Genomic DNA, 25,260 nt, shown 5'->3' with positions numbered 1-25,260 from the left:
TACTCTCCCTGTCTTTCTCTGCTATCATTTTGCCTCCTGTTTAGTGATACTCAGTTCCCTTTCTAAAGACACACTCTGTCAGTTGAGTGAGCTCAAGAATCATCTGGATGATGGCTACCATGATTGTTGAATTTGCATGGCCCCAGAGGCTCTTTTCCTACCCCCACAAAAATCTGTCAGTAGCAGAGGGTTGATAGTCTGGTTAAATTTTGGTCTAATTAGTACAGTCTGAAAGATTGTCTGAGTGCCTTCTCAGAGTTGAAGAAATGGCTCCTATTGGAGATAAGCACCCTGTGAAATGTGCAACCTTAATGCCCCACACTGTCAGAGTGTATGAAATGTAATTGTGTTAGGGCTTTGTAATTCCTTTGACTTGTTTCTTAACCACCTTTTCTACTGGAACTTTAAAAAAGTTAATATTCAGATATACCTGTGTTTCAGATTGGAGAATTTGTATACATTGTGGAAGGGACAAGTGCTGTTCCTTTGCCTTCCAGATTCCTCCCAATAGATAATCCAAATATTTTGAATTACAACCACCCTCCTGACGAAGGTAGAGCCAAAATGTATAATATTTTTATAAGGCTAGTTTTTGAGGACAAGATGAATGCACATCTTGCTGCCATGTAACAACATCACCTTAAATCAAGCCCTTACTATAAGGATTTGTTTCATGGTATATAATTTGACCTACAATATGTCAGAATCCATATAATAACTATAGTTTTCATAACAAGAATAGGAATTTATATAGTAATTGTAGCTTGTTGAGGGTTTTTTTTAAACAAATTCAATTTGATCTTCACAATCCTGGGTGTTAGGCAAATTATCATTATTATTATTATTATTATTATTTGTAATTTCAAAGATAAATAAACAAAATGAGAAAAGCAAAGTGACATTCTTGAGGTCATGGAGCTAGTGAGAAGCAGGATTTAACTTGGCCCCTGTATTCTGGGTGCAAATTCTACTCATTATAACCCATAGTTATAATGCAATCAAATTGTATAAAGAAAATACTACCAAGAGTGAACCTTTATAAAAACTCACTAGATTCTATGTTCCTAAATTAAAAGCTCATTGAAAATGAAGTTTTGCAGAATAGTATAGAAATCAAGTACTGTATGCATAGTACATGAATTAGCTTGGGCACCATTTAAAATTTTTTTCAATAAATTTGAGGCTCTTCTTGATAAGCTATATAGAACTTTTTAAAGGTTTGTTACTATGGCCTCAATCAATTTCCCCCAACCTCCCTGCCCCCCAGTTTTCCCAAAATTCAGGTAAAAAGTAAAGCTTAGGCTCCAGAATATTTGAGTAACTAGGATTCCCTATTCCTTAAACAGAGTGTATAACACAGAATTAACTAGAGTTTAACATTTTTTAAAAAATGAACTTGTCTGGCATATATGCGAACCTCTTTTCTAGCTTGGTCACCCAATGGGTAGACTCAAAGATCTATTCTGAGACTATCAGAATAGATGGATAATTGTTTGCAATCTTTGACTTAGAATATTTCTGTTAATAAGATAATAAAATTAATTTTAAAATAAATTATAATTTATGTGGATATCCTTTTTATATCTTTATCCCCCTCTCTTTTTCTCTGTACTTAACATGAGCACATTAGATACTCTGTCTCTAAATTTTGATATTATTGAATATTACATGACAACTAAATGACAAGGAAAATTTTCTTTATTGTTAATTTTTTGTAATCTTGAATCAATGTATAGTAAATATTTTGCATGAATGTTTATTTGATAAAGAAATCTTAAACTTTGCAATGATTTAAATGCAAAATGATAAAGTACAAAATAAATGACATATTATATGTTCCCTACGGCTCACTCTCACAATTAATGAAGCCAATGACATTTCAATAGTAATGACTATTTTTTTGTCATTGTTTATTTTAGATTTAGGCAAGGATGATCCAATTCTACATTTGAAATGTGATCTCAATAACATCTTGGAATTAGAACTCAAGGTGCCACTGGTTAATGAAGCCAGGGCAAAGGCCCTAGATTTTTCAGCGCATCAGCAGATGTCATCCCTTGAGTATGAACGAAGGAAAATCACGGGAACTCTCGACAGTAGTAGTGTACGAGCTGCAATTGCTCTCTTAGGACTAACAAAACTTGAGGTAGGAGTTGAAGAAAATCTAACCACAACTAATTGTTTTTCTATGTTGGTAGTTTGGCTTATTAATTAACAATACTTTTTAAAAAATACTATTGACAAACTGCAAAAAAAAATTGCATTTCTTTTTTCCCTAGAAAGCAGCCTCATTTGTTATAGTTTTAAGTTAAATTAAGCTTATGATAAAATTTGAGAAAATATAACTGTATTTGTTATCTCTATAAATTAGTATTTATAGATTTTATCATTATGATCTAAATTCAATCTAAAGTCATTTCTTAGTTTTAGTATTTGATTTTTTTCTCTTCCACTAAAGTCCTCTTCCGATTATAGGCATAGACTACAGATACCTTTCCCATGCTCTATTTTATATCTTTGATTACAATGTCTGAAAACACCATGGAGGTAATCTTAGGCCCTTCAAAGCCTATACCAATGGAAAGCAAGGTCTGGATAGTTTTATTAAGTTGGGAAGGCATTGATTGTGGACTGAGTAATGGGTTTTATCACTTGTATTATAACTAACCCAGGTTATTTTGGAAAAATTCAGCAATAGAATGAACTGTTACATTAACTTCTTAAATTATTTATGGAAGTAACTTCTGCTTTGGTAAAGGGGACATCTACACAGATGAAATCACAATTCCTTGAAATATTGAAGCATTTGATTTTTAATGCAATGCATATTGTTTCTGTGTTTTACCACCTGTCAAAATTACAAAATTGATTGGTATAAATAAAAAGCAACTCTCCAATAAAGTAATAAAGTTTCCTTAAAAGTGACCTGATTTATGTCTTTTGTTTATCTTGCTTCAGCTAACTCTAGAGCATTTAAAGTTACAATGATGAATTTGAAAAATAATTCAAGTAATATAGCAATATAACTAAGCAAAGAAATTATATTATACTAATTCCATTATTAAATTACATTAATTATATAATTACATTATTAATTACATTAAAGTTATTTGCAAAAAAGCAAATACCAGTATTATATACATTTACATATATAATAGTATAGCAAGTAACTTTATAAAAATTTGAATTTCAAAAAAGAATTAGACATAAAATTAATATCAGTAGGAGATTTCAGCATACCACCGACAAGAAACTAGTTCAAACAAAACAATAAATAGGAAATAAATTACAGACATGAAGAAAGAAGTGGAGAAAGTGGATTTGACAAATACATGGAGAGAATTGAATGGGAAGAATAGACAGAGGATCTTACATTAGAAAGGTACCTGAAAGGTCATTTAGGTACTTGAACAGAAATCATACAACCTCCCTGACAAGTGATCGGCTAGAATCTCTTTTAAGAGCTACAATGATTAGAAACTGCCTTGGAGGCAGCCTCTGGACAGCTGGAATGACTAAGATATTTTTACCTCATCATCCAAATCTGCCTCTTAGTAACTTTCCCTCATTGCTCTTCCTTCTGTCCTCCAGGGCCAAACAGAACAATTTTTTGTGACTGTAGATATATATTTGGGATATCTGCCTGGGAGGTATCTACTTCCATAAAATCTAACCTACTTCACTGACAAGATTAAGTTCATATAAGAGAAGATCCTTCTCTTCAAAACTTCTTAGCATCACCACTCTTCTTTCCTCTTTCCTTTATACCTCAGAGGAAGCAATCTTCCTATTAGTTGTTAAGCAGAATCAATCTTTGCCTTGATCTCACACCTCCCAGGACTATGGCCAACAAGAATTACTCTCCCTGTGAATCTTCAAACTTTCTCTGCTTCTCCACTGGTTATAAACAAACCCAGGTTTCCTAAAAATGTTTGACCCTTCTACCTTGTCCAGATATCATCCTGCTATATCCTCCCTTCTACTTCTCCCAGAGCTCTTAAAAGAGTTGCCTTTGACTTAGTGCTTTCACTTTCTCATTAGCTACTATCTCCCTTTAAAATCTGTTGACTTCAGTCTTTATAACACTATTGGAATTTTTAAAAAGCTCTTAAGGATGTTTCCAAATTGACAGTGAGTTTTCAATTTTAATTCCTTACAAATTGTATTAAGACATTTAATCCAATTAGATCATACATCTCCAGGCCCAATTCAGAGTCTATCAATTTGTAATATGCTTGATAAATCATAGGCCCAGTCCCTGTCCTTCATATAGCTTTATAATGCAACCAATCCCTGGTATTAAGAAAAAATAAGAACAAAAGATTTATTCTTATTTGGGGCCTAAAATGACTTGTCAAGTAATGCTTGCCCTGAAGAATAAATTATTGAAAAATAAGAGATTATATCAATATAATGTAATAATGTAATAATGTAATATCAACAGCATGTAAAAATTTTTGAGAAACAGCCAAAATATACTCACAGACACATTTATATCTCTGAATGTTTATATTAAAGAGAGAAAAATAAGGAATTAATGAGCTGAGTTTACAATTAGCAAAATTAGAAAATGAATAAGTTAATACAAAAACAGTAAATTGTGAAAATAAAAAGATCAATAATCTAAAAGAATTAAAGTAACAATTGAATTAATAAAAAATCAACTGGGTTTTCAAAAAGACCTGTATATTTGATTAAAATAGCAAATCTAATTTTCAAAAGGAGAGAGGAAAATCAAATTACCCAAATTAGAAATGTATGCAACAAGATAAATAAATACAATGATCAACAACTATTATCTATTAGCTATATGTCATCAAACCTGAACATGAGAAAAAATGAGTGAATAATTACAAAAATATAAAATACCCAGACTGATAAAATAAGAAATAAATAACCGATAGAAAATGGTCTTAGATCTGGAAATTAAACAATTTTCTAATGAGTGTTTCTAAAGGAGTTACTGTGTTTAAAGAATTCCCATGATCTGACTATCATGACTGTTTTGCTCGCTTAGACTTTACTGAAGGATGTCCACAAAGAGAAGCTAGCAGGCTCTAGATCAAAAGTTCTTTACCTGGGATGTCTAACCTTAAGATTTTTGTTTTTGTGTTTTTTGTTTTTTGGGGTTTTTTTCAGATAACCATACTTCAAGGTTATTGCTTTCCTTTGTACTCCTATGAATTTAAAAACTTTATTCTAAGAAGGGCTTCATAGGCTTCACCAGACTGCCAAGGGGGTCCATGACACAAAAAATATAACCATTTAAGAAGTGACCATTTCATTTAGAGTTTGTGGAGTGAATCAGTGAAGATACCAGGAGAGCTTGGCATAAATGTAAGGTTTTGGAAGAGCAAATTTTAGAGAGTTCAGAGGAAGAGTAGGATGTATCTCATGGTATAGCAGTGTATGTGAGAATTCAGTCCAGAAGAGAAGGGAAGTTCTAAAGATTGTGTGCCCTTTGACCTGAAGTTCCCCAAGACTCTGGACCCACATGGCTGAGGCCTGACCTTAGGCGATGAACAAAAAATGTCATTTTCTTTTTAGTTTGTTGCTCTACCCAAAGCATACTACTGGATAATCTCCAAATATATATGGTTTCTGAATAGTTTCTGTCAAGATTTCTCTAAGTGTAAGTAAAAAAGGGTGCCCAACTGCCATGGAAGCACTCAGAATAGCTATTAGATATGGGACAACCACTACTTCGCTAACCTCAAAGAGGATAAGATCTGAGCAGGTGATCATGCACCAGGACTATGGCTATCTTACTCTTAGAAGCTCTGCCTTCCTCAATGCAGCACAAAATCTCATTTGCTTTTTTGGTTGCCATGCCATATGTCTGACTCCTTAAGTTAGCAGGGCACTAATAGGTGAAAGTTTTTTAAAAAACGTTGTCTTAATCATGCACGTGTTTTTCATGAATGGTTCATGGTTGTGCATGTTCCCTACATGTGTTGCCCCGTGTATGCTCCCTAGGCACATATGTTTTCTGCATGTTTGTCCTCACTCGTGGTATGGTAATCTATGGGAGAGTATATCCATGACTGCGTAAATGCGTTATTTCCATATTTGTGAACTTAGAAATTCCTTTATCTTGTCCATTCCATCTTTGCCTATGTCTTATGACCAATAATCCTGTTCCTTGCCTCACTCCAACCTCAATTACTCCACCTTACAATACTCTTCTTGGCTATCACCTCTGCATTGGCTTCACTTTTCTATATCTCAACCCCTTGCTGAACATTTGCAATATACATTATCTTCTTCTGAATTCCTTGCCACCTGTTCTATCACAAACTTCAACCCTAGATAACTCCCACTTTTACTTCTGTGCTGCTGAGCAGAACTAGAGGAAGTCACAAAACTATGCAGATTGAGCCCACTACACATCTATTTATATAATCTGAAAGGGGCCCTCACTACAGTAAGACAACCCTAAGGCAAATACTTCTTAATTGATTCTCCCTCCCAATCACCAAGATACTCTTCCAAGCTTTTTCTTTTTCCCCAAGTCTCCCAAAGCACTTTCTCCTCTCACCTTCTTACCTTTAAGACCTCACTGTGTATTTCACTGAAAAAAATTGAAAATATTTGCCAAGAGATTCTCATTCTTCCTCATTTCACATTCTTTTCACCTCACCACTACTGTTTTCTCATTCACTCCAGTCTCTGATGAAGAGGTAGACCTCTTTTCTAAGACCAATCTCTATACACATACCTTTGATCTCATCACCTACTGACTTCTTAAACAGATTGCCCCCAACTATCATTTCTACCTTCTCTTTAATATTCAATCTCTCCCTAACTACTGCCTCCTTCCTTACTGCCTACAATTATGGCCATGTCTACCTCAACCTTAAAAATTCAAGACTTAATTCTATCTTCCCATGTACCTACCTTCCCATATAGCTCTATCCTTCCTACTCTCAGTTGAATTTTTTGACCAAGCTTTCTATATTTGGTGCCTTGAATTCCTGTCCCCTGACTCTCTTCTAAATCCTTTGCAATCTTGATTCTGACCTCATCATTCAATTGAAACTGCTCTTTCCAAAGTTAATAATGTTTTCTTAACGACCAAGTCTAGTAGCCTTTTCTCAATCCTCATCTTTCTTGAAATCTCTACAGTATTTGACATTGTTATCTTGGATAATCTCTCCTTTCTGGATTTTTTTTTGACATTGCATTCATTTGATTCTCTTTTTATCTGGCTTGCCATTCCTCAGAGTCCTTTGCCAGATCTTCACCTATATTTCTACCACTGACTGAGAGCCCACTAAAGCTCTGTCCTAAGCCTTCTTCTGTTTTCTTTGTAATTTGGTAAATTAGTATCAAGTTAGATTAGTAACTCAATTGGTAATCTCAATAGTTCTTATGGGTTCAATCATCATCTCTATATGGATAATTCTCTTATCTATGTATCCAGGTCTAGTTTTTCTCCTGAGCTCTAATCCTAAGTCACCAACTGGCATACTGCACATTTTGAACTAGATATCTCAGAGGCATCAAATAAAATATTGAATTTAGTCAACCCAAAATTTCTGAAAATGGAACTAATTTTCTTTTCTCTCCAAACTAATCCATCTTATAAACTTCCATGGAATTGGTGGGCTTGTGATTGTTCTTGTTGTTGTTGTTGTTGTTCTTCTTCTTCTTTTTCCCTTGCCACATGTGGTCCTTCTTTCCACTTGAGGTGTCATACCCTTACAAGTGGGTGTTCTGCCTAAAGGAACATAACTTTTGGTCACATATTTTGTGAGATATCGTGGGGTTTGAAGACTAGATTTTTACATTCTGTTTATTTTCTTCTTATTATTATTTTTCTCAAAAAGCTGGGACAATTTAATCTTCGTTCTGCACAGTTTTTGTTTATGATTTCTTGAAATATAGCTCTGAAAAACAGACTTTTAAAAAGTCCAATTGTGATTCAAATGTAGCTACTTGACTATGCCTTCAAACCCGGATCACTCTGGCTTTAATTGAATGATCAATAACAGGCCACAGCCCAGGCTTTTGTTGTTCATTGTTTGGGTTTTGATGGTTTAGAGTAAGTGCAAATAGCAATTGTTTTCTGCTCTGACCAGAAACTCTGAGGGTCTTCTCCATCCAGAGTGATACTTTTGTGATGGTAAATTAGTCCACCTTTTGTCTGACTTCTTACTTAGTCCTTAGTCATTGAGTGGGCATTGCCTCAGACAAACTGAGACCTGGGAAAGACCTTAATTTAAACAGGCCAAGGTCACCCAGTGCATCCTGGGCCATCACCCTTTACTCTTCTCTTGCCACTGGAATCAAATAACTCTAAAGAAGAGAGTAAGACTTGTGGCTTTGAATAGCTCTGCCTCACTTAAACCAAATTCACTTGCAAGTCAAGACATTGTCCTCATGATGTCATTAGTTCTCTTGTAGAATGAAGGATGAACAACAACAACAATTACTATAAAGGGCACCACTATCACCTAGGCTTGGAACCTCAGTGTCACCCTAAATTCCTTACTCTAAGTCACCTTGCATATCTAATCAGTTGCCAAATCTTGTTTCAACATTAACCTTATCTTTCATATACATCCCTTTCTCCCCCTCACATAGTTACTACCCCAGTTCAGACTCTGACCACATCTAGCCTAGACAACTGCAACAGTCTCCTCTTTGGTCTCTGTCTCAATTCTCTCCCCACTCTAATCTATATTCCACATAGCTATCAAAGTGATTTTTTAATACAGAGGTCTGAAAATGTTATCTCCTGTTCAACAAACTCCAATGGCTTGCTATTATCCTCAGGATCAAATATGAAATCTTTAATTTGGCATTTAACACTCTTCAAAACCTGGCCCCATCTTGCTTTTCTAGTCTTCTTACATTCTATTTCTGTCCATGAATTCAGCAGTCCAGCCAAACTGAACTATTTCTCTTACAAGGCTCTCTATTTGCCATTTCCATTCCTTTGCATTGACAAATCCTCATTCCCAGACTACTCTCCTTTCTTAATTGCATGTCTTATAATTCTTGACTTCCTTCAAGGAAGAAAGGAAGGAAGGAAGAAATGAAAAACAAAAGTATTATCAATTCCTTAATATGTGCTTTACAAATATTATCTCATGTGATCATTACAACAACATTGGGAGGTAGGTAGGTGCTATTATTTTCTTCATTTTATAGTTGAGGAAACTGAACCAAGCAAATTTGTCTGTATATGTCATATATAGGTCTCTATTTAGATACAGTATCCCCTATTAGAATATAAATGCCTTTAGGCCAATAATTTTTTTTTACCTTTCCTCTTTTTCTTTTGTCTTTGTCTTTTGTCTCTTCATTTTACAACTTAGCTCATTGTCTGACATAGTTTTGGTGCTTAGTACAATGCTTATTGAATGACTGACTCAATTTGTTATGCTGCTTTCTTAAAAATATTTTGTTTGATCTAATATGCCTTCTCATAGCTATACAATAATACATATTGGAAAGGTCCATATAAGCTGTGATTTTTGAGTAGATACTTTGAGATTCTTTGAAACATGGGATAACTTCAAATAAACTGTTACCTAAGGTTGGAAAGGTAGGTTGGGATCAAATCCTGAGGAACTTTGAAAATCCAGCAAAGGAGTTTCTATTAAATCCTAAAGGTAATAGGGAGCCATTGCATTTTATTAAGTATGGTAGTGACATGCTCAGAGTTTATTCCCTTTTGATATCTATGTGAGTAAAGGGAATGAGACAGATACCAGAAATGGTGTGGAGGTAAAAATGATAAGATTTAAAAATTGATTGGACATTTGGGGTGAAAGAGAGAGTGTCATAACACCGAAGTTTTGAACTGGTTTGACTAGAAGGATAGTGGTTATCTTCGACAGAGGTAGGGAAGGTAAGATGAGTATGAATTATGAAGGAAATCAATTAAGTTCAGCTTTAGATGTGATGAGGTTGATATTGGACACTTAGAAGCTAGACAGCATCCAGTAATTGGCAAACCAAGAGAGTAATAGACCTTTAGTCCATTTCGTATGTAAATCAGTTGAAAGTTCTAAGTCTAGGATGTTTACTTCAGAAAACTCCTGAGGGAAAGCAGAGGAGATGAGAGACATGCTAGCTCTCTCCAAGTTTTTGAAGAGTTGTCATTGGCAGAGCTATTAGCTTTGTTCCATTTGAGCCCAGAAGACAGAACGAGGAAGAATGGGTAAGAGTGGTAAAAAGGCAAATTTAAATTTAATGTCAGTAAAAACTTCTAAATGATTAGAGTTCTCCAAAAATGAAATTGGCTACTTTGGATATAGTAGGCTCCCCCTCATTGAAGGTCTTTAGTCAAAAAGTGGATGGATGGCCATTTATCTCTTAGCTATAGTCTGCACTAGATGGTCAATGAATTACCTTTCACCCTGGAGATTCTATGACTCGATGTTATATACTGGTATATTTGGGAAAGCAAAAAGAACAACCAAAATAATTATTATTTTATTAAATGACTATTTAATGGATTTTTATTATGTTCAATAGCTACTTCATAGAGCTTCACTAACATAGCAACAAATAAGATAAAATCACATCTCTACATTGCGTTAACAAAAACTGAAAAAATTATAGAAAAATAATTCTGTTGATATAATCAATTGACATAATTATTATAATCTCAACAAAACAGATCAAGTTCTTGGTAATTCACTTACCAGTATATTATTCTCTGCTCAAAAAACAAACAAACAAAAAAGAAGCAGATTTAAATTCCCAGAGCAGTGACTAAAATAATTTAATTGAAACAAAATAAAAATTAAATAATAGAAAAGGATACAGCATACATGACTGCGTTAAGACAATACTTTTAAACATATTACCCTCTGTATTGTAACAATAATAAAAGCTGACTGATAGAACATTAAATTTTATAAATTGCTTTGCATACATATCTCATTTCATCCACATAACAATCTTGTATGACAGATGTTATTATGCACATCTTGTAGCTGAGAAATCTGAGGCCAAAAGATATTAAATGACCTGCCCAGAATCACATAATGAATGTGTCCCTGAGGCAAGACTGGCATATATTAAATAAAATGCTCAACTTACATGCATGGGTTCAAATACCACTTCAGAAACTAGCTATGTGAATAGCTTGTGAATATGTGAAATAACTTGTGATGTTATTTAACATTTCTCAGTTTCAGTTTCCTCATTTGCTAAATGGGAAATGATAAGGAAATACAGCATGACACAATAGAGAGAGAGCGCTGGCCTCAGTGGTCAAGTCCCACTTTGCTCATATACTGGCTATGTGACTCTGGGAAAGTCATTTAACCTCTCATTGCCCTAAGCAACTCCTGAAAACCATGTTATGCTGCAGATGCCTGTCTGCATTGGCAGTAGATATTTTCTCATCTGGAATTCTCTAAACCAATTAAGTCATTCCAAGCATTCCCTCTCCTCAAAATACCTGTAGAGCTTAGATTGATGTGAGAATCCAATAAAACAACATATGCAAAGCACTTTGCAAACCTGAAATGACTATGCAGGGGTTCATAAAGTCTTGGTGCAGCAATGAGCTTTAATAATAGCTTAAAGTTGCTCTAAGATTTTTAGGACATGCTGTATAAATGTCAGCTATAATGATAATGATGATGGTGATGATAACCCTTAAAAATTAATTCAAGTAAAGTAATAAATACTTTGTGGTGATAGCTAGTGTATGTGGCTGTGCTGAACCGAAACAGTAAAGATACCAATATGATCTAAAGTAATTTATAGATTTAAAACAATATTTATGTATTTACTGAGTACAAATTAACTGTGTAACTGTAAAAATATGCTACAGACCACTTATGTCCATCATTGCCTCTGAGTTAACTACAGTTTTGAAGCTTGGAAGCTATCTTGTTCAATGTTTGTAGCTATAAAGTATCATTGGAATAATGCTGGCATTAATAATATGAGCTTCATGTTAGGGAATAGATTGGATCTTTAAAAGCACCATGTTATTTCCTTAGTGCTCTCCAGCCTTCTTCTCTCCCTCCCCTCACATATTCACAAGTTATTCACATAGCTAGTTTCTGAAGTGGTATTTGAACATATGCATGTAAGTTGAGCATTTTATTTAAAATATGCCAATCTTGCCTCAGGGACACATTCATTATGTGATTCTGGGAAGGTCATTTAATATCTCTTAGCCTCAGATTTCTCATCTACAAGATGTGCATAATAACATACACACACATACACACATAGTATATATATATATATATATGTATATATATTGGAGTAACTGCAGGAAATGAACAAATAAATATTAATTTTAAAAATAATTTTCTACAACAAAAAGCAACGAACAACACAAATATAAAGGAATAAAGAAGAGCGGGAATAATTGAATAGATTGAGGACAAAATATCAGCTCTAGACACTTCTGATTTAAATCTGATGTCCAGTGAGGGATTGACAGAAACATATGGATAAGTTCATTACTCAATTGATATTAAGGAATGAAAAATTATCAATAGGCAATTCTCAAATGAAGAAATACAGATTATTGATAGTCACTTCAAGATTGCTTAAATCCTCTAAAAATGAGAGAAATTAAAATAAAACATACTATATTTCATTCATTAAATTTAAAAAAACAGTAAAAATGTTTTTAAAAATAAATGTAGATAACAGTAAGGAGAAATAGATACACTGTTTTACTACTTGTATCATGCAGCTGTGAATTACACAATTATTTTTGGAAAACTAGATAGGTCTGATGTCCTTTGATTCACTGATCCTACTACTAGGACTTTAGCCTAAAGGTTTCATTCACAGGTTACAAAAAAGAGAGACTTAAACATAGCTAAAATATTGCTAATATTATTTGTCAAAACTAAACAAAACATCTTCTGGAAGCAACCTATTTATCCAATAATTGGGAAATGGCTAAACAAAATTTTGGTGTATGCATTTAATGTATTATTGTAGCATAAAAATCAATACTATGACTTCAAAGAAAAATGCAAAGATCTATGTTAAGTAATAAAACATGAAAAAGCATTGTCAGAACATTATATGTAAAGGCAACTTTAAAAAAACTCCCAAAACTAATTATTTATACAGTTATGAAAAAAGTTCAAAATGTCACATGAAAAGAAACAAGTATTTTTTGTTATTGTTAAAGTTGACATTTTAAAATAGGGGTTCATGGTTTATGAATTATTTTTATTGTGTTTTAAAATAATTTTGATTATTGCTATATTTAGAATATATTAAGAATGAAGGTGTGTGTAATGAAAGTTCAATGAACCTGTAACTTTTGGTGAGAAAGGAGTAAATTGCTAGCTTTTATTAGAAAAATTTATTTCTTTATCTAAATTGTATGTCCTTTAAAATTTTTTTCTAGCAATATAATTGTTCGTGTTAGTCACAAAAAATAGCCTTGCATTGAAGAGTCTGTTCCCTTGTCAAATTACAGATCATTTTTATCATTTTCCATAATGAATTTTGGAAAATTCATGGAATCAGCTCTGCTTGAAATGTGTATATAATTTGTGTGTATTAATGAATTCCTGGAATAAAATTATGATAATAAAGATATGAAAAAATATTCAAATGGTTTGTTAAGCAACCCTCAAATCATTAGGACATTTTTGTTGTATCTTAGCTAGAATATTTGAAAGACCTACTTGAAGACATAGGAGGATAATTACCTTTAAAGATAACCCGAAACTGGCAGGAGTAACTAATATTGTTTGACAGAATCAAGATTCAATGTTATATAAGCACATTGAAATAATGAGCTAAAAACAATTAAATTTTAAAACAAAACATAGCTTTAGAGATGTAAGGGATCTTAAAAGCCAAGTTCTTAATTTTACAGCTGAGGAAATTGAGTCCAAGAGAAGTTAAATAACTTACCCAGGGACATAACTAGTAAAAAGCAGAAGTAGGATTTGGATGTAGGTCTTCCTTATTTCAGGTTTGGAACTCTATTCCCTCCATAAGTGTCAAACTCCAACAGAAGCCTGTATATCTGTGTTTGCAACATATTGACTTTTAAAACCACAAATTGATATTATGTATATTATATTATACTTTTATTCATTTTGTTAAACATTTTTCAATTTCTTTTTAATCTGGTTTGATTTTTCAGGCTGCTTGAAGCCTGAGGTCTGAGTTTGACATCTATGTCCTATACCTTGCTGTTGGAATAAATGTAAAATCCAGTCTTTAGGTCCTAACAATCACTTGTGCAGTACAAGTTGGGGGAGATCTAGTAGTTCACGTGAGAAAGACCTGGTTGGGAGTGGGTGGGGGAAGAATTGTCACTTGTTGTATAATATATCAAAATGTTTTTGGTGACTGGTTGATGGCATCTTATATCTTTTCTAACTTTTATGATTGTATAAAATATTATTTTCTTTTGTCAACAATTTTAGATATCACTTAGAATTACAGCTATTTCTATGGAAATGATGAAAGAAAATCTCCTGGTAGATGGAAAGTTAAAGGTTTTCTTGAAGTCTGTAGTAATACAAACAAAAAATTTATCCTCATCTCAGAAGCAAATGCAATAAGGTTTATATTATATTTATGTTGTTTAATTGCAGACTCGTATGCTTTTTAACAATGCAAAGTCTAATTCCACTTTATATACCACGGAATTAAGCCTTCCAGAACACTTTGATATCCCCAAGAAAATCTACATTCCTTCTATTCCACAAAGCAAACTTAAAGCAATGAGTATGGAAGATGCCCAAACAATACAACAAGCAGGTAGGTAACCAGTCAATATTTCTTTTGTCCACTTTTTATATATTCTTCATATTCAATCATTAGGGTTGTAATGATCAGCAAAACTGTTTAGCACATACATGTCTACTCTGTCTCCCCCACCATACTGAATGCTATTTGGTATAAAAGAAAAAAGCAAATGGCTCATCCTTTTAATACCATTTTTCTACACTATTAAATTTTTCTGAAACATAAGATTTCAGTCTCTGAAGAACTAAAAATTTATGTATTACATGGATTTCAATGGGCATGCTATATATAACATACAACCAATAAGAATCTTTGAAGAAATATAAAAGTGAATGACGTCCTCATAAAAATGTGTGATAAGAAAAAAAAAGTGGGTTGGTTGCATGGCAAAACAGGAATGAGAGGTGGTCAGCCGGTGCTCCACTCTATTTTTGCAATATCTAGAGAAAATGAAGAACTCATAGCAATTGTATATGCTCCCTGTGGTGAATTAATAGGAAGATAGGGACAAAAGTAGAACTAGATAGGCAGGCAAGGAAAGTTTGAGCTTTCATGATTGGAGAGAACATCCAATTGATGAAATCATAGAACTAGATGGGTATTGGACATGGTCCCTGCTGCATAGTGTTCATAATCCAATTAGTGAGATAAGATACAAGCACATGAAGCATTGAATAAGCAGGACAGTTCAAAATTACAGATGTACTTCATCTATGTGAACATAATTTACCACAGGTATTCATTTGCAAGTTTAATACAGATATTTAGAGAACGGGACATAATATGACATAAGGTTTCTATGTCTGTTATTAGCTGTGTCACTAGCTCTGTGACCTTTGGTAAATCACTTCACTTTTCCTGTTCTATTTCCTGAAAAAAGAAGGTGCTAGCTCTAAATTCTGTGATCCCAATTATAACAATAATTTTTTAAAAATTACCAGTAACATAATAACGTCAGCAGCAATTGAAATAAGATGTGGCATTTTTCAATTTAGGCCTATTAACATTATGCCTAGCCTTAAATTAATTATCACATCTTCAAAAACAGAACTAAATATTACTCATGAATTAATGAGGGAACCAAACCAAAACATAGTTATCATGTTATGTACATGGATGCCATAGAGCTGTATGGCTACCTTCCCTCCACTCCTAATGCATTCAATAGCTCCTTTAACTCAAGATATCTTTTCCTGGTGGTATCACTATGTCATTTGAAATCTAGAAATGTAAAATTCTACATATATGCCAAAGAAAGAGACAAAAAGCTATACAACCTTGAATTGGTCAAACTGAATCAATAAATGATGGCAATATTTGCAAATACATTGGTCTCCTGTAGGCATGACATATAGTACATAAAGTTAAGGAGAAAATGGTGGTTGAATATGTTAAGGGACTGGCATCCTGATATCAATGCCAAATGGGAAGATGTTTAAAGTGATTAACACCCACATAAATAGGTGTTACACCTACACCCAATACCAGTATTAACATATTCTTTTTGCACAATAATATGGACAACAAAGAAGTGTCCAAACAAAAGTCCAATATAAACAAATGCATTTTAAGAAAATTTAGAGTTCGTGAACCAAAGGCATTTATAGAAAAATTATAACTTCCTCCTTAAAAAAAAAGAGAATGAACAATGATAAATGTTCTCAGAGTACAAATTAATAAGGTTGAAAAATGTACAGAAAAACATTTGGACTAAACATATTTCACTTCATAAAGCAGCAGTAAAGGCCAATAGATATGAGCCACTAGATTTGCTTTATGTAACCAAAAGTGGTTTAATCAATCAGTGAATAAATGTTTATTAAGTGCCTCCTGTGTTCCTGGCATTGTGCTAGGAACTGGGGATACAAGTACAAAGAACTGAGTAACTGAATTTCTCCTCTTAGGGAGCTCATGTTCTATAAAACAGCTAATATCTAAGAGTGCCATATAAAAGACACACCATGAGTGATTTCCACTTGTACTCAACCCATAATATGGTAACAAAGAAGTGTCAAACAGCTGATTTAAGCATATTTGTTTATAGAAATGGAGGGTTTTATGAAAGAAATTCTGAATCGTGATACTGCCACAAAAATACAGAATGTCTTAAAGACCCCAGACTTAATGAATATTGCAGATTATGTGAAGTGATGGAAACTGTACAATATATCACTGTTTATCTGTCAAGAAAATCCCAAATGGGGTCATGAAGAGTCAGACACAAGTGAAAACTGAACTGAACATGGCTGGACATCAATAATTTTACATATCTCTATCTCTATCTGTACACACATATAATATGCACACATAATCTCAGAGGAGATTAAAATTATTTGGGAAAAGGATAATGTGTTTGTCATTCCTGTTGTCCTGTCTTTTACTGGAATTATCCTGAAGATTCTTTCAGTGAGCCTGCTGAAGATGAGCTCACATCCTAGTAATCTTATTTAATTATAAACAGAAATTATTTTATCCATCCACACAGTAGTCCACAGAACATTAAATAACAAGAAAAATAGGAAGATCATGAGAAGATGAAAACAATAATAAGAATGACAACAATAACAATAATGCAGATAATCACTTGTATAGAAATCACACAGAGTTTGCAAAGCTCTTTCCTCTTAACAATTCAGTGAAGGAAGCAGTACAAAGAATATCATTTCTGGGACAGCTAGGTGGCGCAGTGGATAGAGCTCTGGTCTTGGAGTTGGGAGGACCCAAGTTCAAATCTGCTCTCAGACACTTGATACTTACTAGCTGTGTGACCCTGGGCAAGTCATTTGCCTCACCAAAAAGCATATATATATATAATTTCTGTTTTATAGATGAGAAAACTGAAGCTCAGAAATAGCTTGGTTACTTACCTAAGGTTACACAGGTTACATTAGAGCTAGAATCAAGTCCAGATATCCTGATTACAAATCTAGTGCTATTTCTATTGCCTGGAAGTTAGAGAAGAGAGAGAGGCAAGTATAAGCTGGAAGTATCAGAAAAATCTTCATGAAAGAGGTGAGACTTTTGCTGGACCTTGGGGAATGTTGATTCTGAATAAGCAAAGAGGAAAGGTAAGGTATATTTCATATGTGGGTAATGAATCACTAGTTGGTAATTATTGACTATGTAGTAAGTCTGAATCTATAGTAGAACTATAATTTACTTCTAGATTACTCGAATCTCCTATTTCTACTGTTATGCTCTAATATTAGAAAACTTGCTTTTGAATATTTGTGTTGTAGAGTTCAATTGAATTTGAGAAATTTACCAATCACTATTGCTAAAATGTTTTTAACCTCTTTAGATTGCTTCTCTTCTTTTATGCTACCAGACAACATGGTTGATAATATTTATATTATTTCCCTCATACTGACTGATTTAAAAAAAAAGAACAAAAATAACTTTTAGGGACCCTGATTTATGACTTTCATTGCATTTAGACTGAAATAATCAAGCATTTGGCATTGTCATATGAATATATTGGGGCTGAAATTTATCTAAGTTTCAAAGTTTCAAGAAGTGATGGCACATTATAATCAGTGGAGAAAGCTTTGAATTTGACTTGCTGATAGTGTAGACTCCTTGGATTTTTCTGATGATCTTTATTTCTAAAATTCACATGTTATGTTTGGAATAAATTTATTTAATTATGCTGAATATTTTACATTGAGAGTTTTATAACATCTATTGAAATAACTGGAGACATTAGGACATTTAAAATGAGGGCTGGTAATTATTAATGGTCCCAATTATAGTTCATTCAATTAAGACTAAGAAAACTGTAGCTATTTAATGGAGGATTATTCAAGCATTTTAGCCCATCATGGGAATTCCTGTATCATAACTAAATAGATCAAAATCATGTTGATTTAAAACTTGAAGTATAACCTTGTTTGACCTTGTTATCTAGAATACTGAACACAGTAGGTAATATTGGTTTTAAAGGTTCCTTAACTAAGAATACAAAATTAATTTAAAATTTACATTATTTTACTTTAAAATATGTGATAATTCTTTTTTAAATTTTATATCTTGATACTTTATTGAAGTTATTGATTGCTTCACTTAATTTTTTTAAAAAATCATTTTTAGTTTTCAACATTCACTTCCATAAGATTTTAAGTTCCAAATTTTCTCCCTATCTCTCCCCTCCCCTCACCCCAAGACAGCATGCAATTTGATATGAGCTCTACATATACATTCATATTGAACCTATTTTCACATTAGTCGTGTTGTAAAGAAGAATTAGAACCAACAGGAGAAACCATGAGAAAGAAGAAACAAACAGAAAAAAAGAGAGAGCAAATAATATGCTTTGATCTGCATTCAGACTCCATAGTTCTTTTTTCTGGTTGTGGACAGCATTTTCCATCATGAGTTCTTTGGAGTTGCCTTGTATCCTTGCGTTGCTAAGAAAAAATGAGTCTATCAAAGTTAGTCATCACACAGTGTGGCTGTTAGTGTGTATGACATTCTCCTAACTTCATTCAGCATCAGTTCATATTAAAATATGTGATAATTCTGACACAGAAGCTTTGCTGTGAAAATTTTTCATGAAAAATATAACTAATTGTCTGACTGGAATTTAGAGTATATGAATGAAACTAATACTGGCAATGTAAGGACAGAGTCAACCACAGTTGATAAATAGGATTGGATATGTCAAATGCAGCCTTTGACATATTTTTTAAAAGCCATTATTAGAAATAGGTGCCAATTTCACCTAGCTGAAATAAGGTTCATTTCTCCTTAGCTACCAGAGTAAACATCCATATAATACAAGCCAGGACTATGCTGGTAAGTATTTAAGAACTGGCTCTCAGAAAAAAAAATTGCTGGACACAAACTTCTAAATTTAATTTGCATTATTAACATTTTCTCAGTCATTTACTTTAACCAGACCAGAGCTGTCAACCACACATTTCTTAGTGTTGTGGGAACCAGATTTAATTGAAAAATATTAAATGATTGAGAAATTAATTGAGAAATATTTAACAAAATAAATAAATTACAATAGAACATAGACAACATTATATTTTAAATCTAGGTCAATATGCTCCAGCCAGGGATCCTTCTATGCAGATTAGTGGCTCCCTGTTTCTATTTGAGTTTGATATCATTGATCTCGAAAATCAATAAAACAAGAGCTTGCTCTAGCACATGAAACAAACAAACAAACAAACAAAACCAGTACACGAATACAGTAACGTATATCTCTCCTTTTTGTTTTAAATTTAACCTCTCATGATCTTCTGCAGAGGCTTGGGTTTAAATAAGGGGACTATAGATGTCACTGCCACTGGCCATGAAATCATGCTTCTGCTTTCTGTGTCCAAGGCTCTGACCACAATTCCCTCTTCTCTTCTTATTCTCCTTTTTTTCCTTTTATAAGCTCCTCCCAACACTCATGCTGAGCTGGTTCTGCTAATGCATGCATCCACCTCATCATCTGTGTGTACATCCCTGGAAATATACTGCCAAGGAAAGTGAACTTATATGCAGCATTCATCATTTTTCCATTTGCTGTACCTGATGGTTCCAAATATATGGTATGGTGTTGGTTGGTGGAAATTCTGTGTTTTCTTGTCGTTAATTGTTAGGCCAAGATTAGCACAAGCAGCAGAAGATTGATCCATGCGTTGTTGCATGTCAGCCTCAGAGGCTGCATTGAAGGCACAACTATTTTGAAACAAAAAGTCACGCATCAATTCTCTCTCCACTTTGGTCCTGGCTTGTAGCCTTTTCAAGTTAAGTAGTTTACCCCCGGTGCAGTAGCTGATTTTGACGCTGTTTTTGTCCTCCTTGAAGGACAACAACATGGCAGGAAACATTCTGCTAAAAAACAGGCAAAGACATTTCCCATGGGGCCTGGTGGCAGCGGCAATAACAGCGTCGTGGTGGCGTGGCCCGGAAGTGAAACCTGGGACTTCCACTCGTGAGTGAGATGTGGGAAGCTGGAGCTGAGACCCTGAGGCTGAATTACAGATCAGACAAGATGGCCAGGTTGCCCCCCAAGATTATTAAGGAAACCCAGCATTTGCTGGCAGAACCAGTTCCTGGGATAAAAGCAGAGCCAGATGAAAGCAATGCACGTTATTTTCATGTGGTCATTGCAGGGACTTTTAAACTTGAACTATTCTTCCAGAAAAATACCCAGTGGCAGCTCCTGAAGTATGTTTCATGACCAAAATTTATCACTCTAATGTAGACAAGTTGGGAAGAATATATTTAGATATTTTGAAAGATAATTGGTCTCCAGTGTTGCAGATCCATATGTATAGTGCTGCTCTCAATCTAAGCTTTGTTAAATGCTCCCAATTCAGAGGATCCTTTAGCAAATGATGTAACCCAGCAGTGGAAGACCAATGAAGCTCAAGCCATAGAAACAGCCAGAGCATGGACTAGGCTCTATGCCATGAATAATATTTAAATTCAATCTCAACATCAAGTGTGCATCACTTCTCCTGTTCTGTGAAGACCTCTTCCTTTTTTGTTTGCATTTAATGGACACAGTCTTAGAAACATTACAGAATAAAAACCCAGACCATCTTCAATCTTTTGATGATTAAATGCATGCTAGCAAAAAAAAAATAGAAATAAAAATAAAAACCAGTCAAGCAAGCACACAGCCCTGCTTCACTCCATTGGTGACTGGGAAAGCACGAGAATATTGTCCATTATCCAGAACCTGGGCAAGCATGCTATCATGAAAGCGACCTGCAATAATGATGAACTTTTCTGGGCCACAAAATTTTGCCAGAATTTTCCACGAGCCCTCACAACCGACAGTATCAAAGGCCTTAATTAAGTTGACAAATGTTATATAGGGACCTCTGTTCTGCTCCTGTTGTTTTTCCTGGAGTTGTCAGGCAACAAACACCATATCAACTGTTCCCCAGCCCTTTCTGAAGCCACACTGGCTCTTGGGTAGGTGACCACCTTCTAGGTTAAGAATTATTGAAGAATCTGGCAAGAATCTTGCTAGCAATGTCTAAGAGAGAGACCTCCCCTGTGACTGTACAGGACAACCTATTTCCCTTTATAGGGATGGACAATGGAGGTATTCTAGAACTCCTGGAGGATAACCTCTGTTTGCAATATAACCTGGAAAATTTTAGCCAGTTTTTGTATGAGCAGTGGACTCCCTGCCTTATAAATTTCAGCTGGAATAGAATCAGCAAAGTGCTTTGCCTCACTAAAAGAGCCTAATGACACTCAAAACCTTTTCAGTTGGAAATTCTGCTAGAGAGGGATTGACTTCAGTCTGAGGTGTATGGTTAATGGCTTCAGCATTGGTTGTCCATTGAGAACACTATGGAAATGTTCAGTCAATCTCTCTAGGATCCTGTCCTTATCACTAATCAATGTGGCTCCATCAGCACTGAGTAGGTGAGAAGCACCCTAGGTCTTTGGCCCATAAGTAACCTCCAGGGCATCATAAAAGTGCTTTGAATTGCTACTATCAAAGTAAAACTGAATTTCATTTACCTTCTTACTAAGCCAAGAATCCTGCATTTCTCTAAACTTTGCCTGCACTTTTCTTTTGATGGAGTTAAACACTGCCTTTTTAAAGGTGGATGAAATAGTTCATCTTTCAGGTAAACACTGTGAAGTTCTTGTTTTTCATTTTAACAGCTTCTGAATTTCCCCATCATTTCTGTCCAACCGACTTGAGATCTTTGTGAGTGTTCTGACCCAGATGAGTAAATGCAGTGTGTACAGAAAATCTCTGAAAGCTGCCCACTCCTTTTCAGTTCCACTGTTGCCAGCTGTGTGTTGTCTCAGCTTTCCCTCTAAGTTAGCAACAAACTGTTTATGTTCTGATAGGTGCTGCAATCAGTTGACCGCAAGCGTTCTGGTAGGTGTGTTGCTTTGGGGCCAATGTTGTTTTTAAATGTGAATGTTTAGCTTAGAGAGAATAAGTCTATGATCAGTCCGGTACTCTGTGTCACACATTACTTTCCTCACTCTCACATTCTCTCTTCTCCTTATAGTGAAATAGTCTATAAAGTGCCAATGCTTGCTGTGAGTGTACATCCATAAAGTTTTATTACATTTAGGTAAACAGAAAGCAGTGTAGATGATGAGAAGGTCATGAGATGCACAAGTCTTCAGTAGTAAGTGACCTTTGCTGTGACTGTTTCCAACTCCAGTCCTCCTAAGGACTCCCTGCCATGTCTAGTAGTCTGAGCCTACTCTGGCATTAAAATCACCTAGAACTGCAAACAAAAAAGCTTGTCCTCTTCTGGCACATTAATGTTGAGGTTCTCTATGTCTTCATAAAAATTTTCTTTCCCCTCACCAGGGTTTGACATGGTGGGAACATATGTGCTGATGATGGTGGCATTTTGCTTTCCTGCAAGGGGCAATGGTATTGTCTTGAGTCTATTGTTCATTCCTTTTGGGAAGCATATAAGTTTGTTGACTAGATTAGTTTTAATTGCAAAACTTACACCAGATTTATGGCACTACCCTTCACTGTGGCCACTCCAGAAAAACATGCAACTTCAGTAAGTTGGCCTTCATTTGCCAGCCTTGTTTCACTCAGGGCTGCTATTTGGGTGTGATGTCCTACTGAGTTCTCATGAAACAAGGCTGTTCATCTTTCAGGTCTACTAGATTTCATATTGTCAATAAGTGTGTCCACATTCCATGCATCGATGGTGACGGAATCATCTTCGCATTTATACTCTGTGTGTGTGTGTGTGTGTGTGTGTGTGTGTGTGTGTGTGTGTGTGCCAACTGCAGGGTGGAATAGAATGCCGTGGCAAGCAGGTGAAGCAGACAAATTTTAAGGCACCTATTCGAGCCCCTTCCTCACTCTAGGAGATGAATAATGCTGTCCTTATAAAAGGCTGCTCAGACACCCAGGGGGCTGCCAAATCCCACTGCTGCTTCAGTATAGTGAGAAGAAACCCTATGGTCTGGGCTGCTGATGTGCAGGGTTGTGACTATGGCTCCCAGTGTATCTGCAACTGCTGCTTTGTCACTTGCCTGTTGCCACAGGACTTTGAGGTAGGGACAATGGTAAAATGGTATGGGTGATGTCTTTTGACACGTAAATTGGATTTAAGTGAGGCAAAGTTATGCAAAGTCATTGACCTTACTCTCTCTTCCAGAGTCATCAAAGTCCAGTGACAAGACAAAAGTTAAGATGACTGGCAATGGTCTGGGATGCAATGGATGGACCTTAGTATCTTTGATATATGACCAAGCTCTAAGTGCTCCCTAGCACCTGCTTCAGATGCTTTCATGGCATCTACTGGATAAAATCTTTGCATGCTTAGGGTAGATTCCCCCCTAACTCACTGATAGGTTTTCTTACCCTCAACCTGAGGGTTTATTGGGCTGTGGCCAGTTCTTATGCTACAGCTTCTTGGAGCCAGAGGTGAGAGTTTGGGGGGGGTGCAGATGGACAACAAAAGTGTGTAGTAGTCCTCAAATCAGTGATACTAGTCTTCCCAAATACCCCACATCCCATTAGTGGCATAACCTCATCAACCTGTAAGATTCCCTTCAGCTTTTATTTATTTATTTATTTTTAGTTTTCAACATTTACTTCCACAAGATTTTGAGTTCCAAATTTTCACCCTATCTCATCCCTCCCCCCATCCTAAGATGGCATGCATTCTGAATATCCCTTCCCCTAGTCTGCCTTTCCTTCTATCTCTCCCCTCTTCTCTTATTCCCTTCCCCTTCTACTTTCCTATAGGGCAGGATAGATTTCTGTACCCAATTTCCTATATTTCTTATTTCTCAGTTGCATGTGAAAACTTTCTTTTAAACATGTGTTTTTAAAACTTTGGGTTCCAAATTTTCTCCCTTCCTCCCTCCCCACCCACCCTCATTGAAAAGGCAAACAACTCAATATAGGTTATAGTTGTGCAGCCATGCAAAACACTTCCATAGTAGTCATGTGAAAAACTAACTTTATTTCCCTTAATCCTATCCTGCCCCCCCACCATTTATTCTATTCTTTCTTTTGACCCTGACCCTCCTCAGAAGTACTTGCTTCTGATTACCCCTTTTCCTAATCTGCCCTCCTCTCTATCATTCCCCTGCTCTCTTGTCCCCTTCTCCCCCTATTTTCCTGTAGGGTAAGACAGATTTCCATACCCAATTGAGTGTGTATGTTATTCCCTCCTTAAGTCAAATCCTATGAGAATAAGATTCACTCATTCCCTCTCACATTCCCCTGTTTCCCCTCCCCTGTAAGAGCCTTTTTCTTTTTTTTTTTTTTTGGTGAGATAATTTACCCTGTTCTACCTCTCACTTTCTCCTTCTCCTAGTATAATACTCTCTCTCACCCCTTAATTTTATTCTCTAGATATGACCCCTTTCATTTTCAACTCACCCTGTGCCCTCTATCTATATCTATCTATCTATCTATCTATCTATCTATCTATCTATCTATCTATCTATCTATCTATCTACATACAGATATTTTTTCCCTCCAACTACCCTAATACTGACAAAGGTCTCATGAATTATAAATATTATGTTTCCATGCAGGAATGTAAACAGTTCAACCTTAATAAGTCTCTTATG

At 35.0% G+C, this 25,260-nt stretch overlaps 1 protein-coding gene and 1 pseudogene across 1 annotated transcript in view; both read left to right on the top strand.

Moving 5' to 3' along the window:
- CFAP47 (cilia and flagella associated protein 47) overlaps positions 1-25,260 on the top strand; it is an 857,531-nt gene that overhangs the window by 370,158 nt on the left and 462,113 nt on the right. The window contains exons 42-44 of the mRNA XM_027875456.1: positions 442-553; positions 1,920-2,146; positions 14,562-14,727. Coding sequence (XP_027731257.1) covers positions 442-553; positions 1,920-2,146; positions 14,562-14,727 — 505 coding nt within the window. The remainder of the gene's footprint in view (positions 1-441; positions 554-1,919; positions 2,147-14,561; positions 14,728-25,260) is intronic.
- On the top strand, positions 20,708-21,254 carry LOC114052838 (annotated as a pseudogene).

This window comes from Vombatus ursinus, unplaced genomic scaffold (assembly GCF_900497805.2).
Source record: "Vombatus ursinus unplaced genomic scaffold, bare-nosed wombat genome assembly UNPS02014809.1, whole genome shotgun sequence".
Classification (NCBI taxonomy): domain Eukaryota; kingdom Metazoa; phylum Chordata; class Mammalia; order Diprotodontia; family Vombatidae; genus Vombatus; species Vombatus ursinus.
Note: the sequence above shows the minus strand (reverse complement) of the source record. Positions and strands in the feature narration are given on the sequence as shown.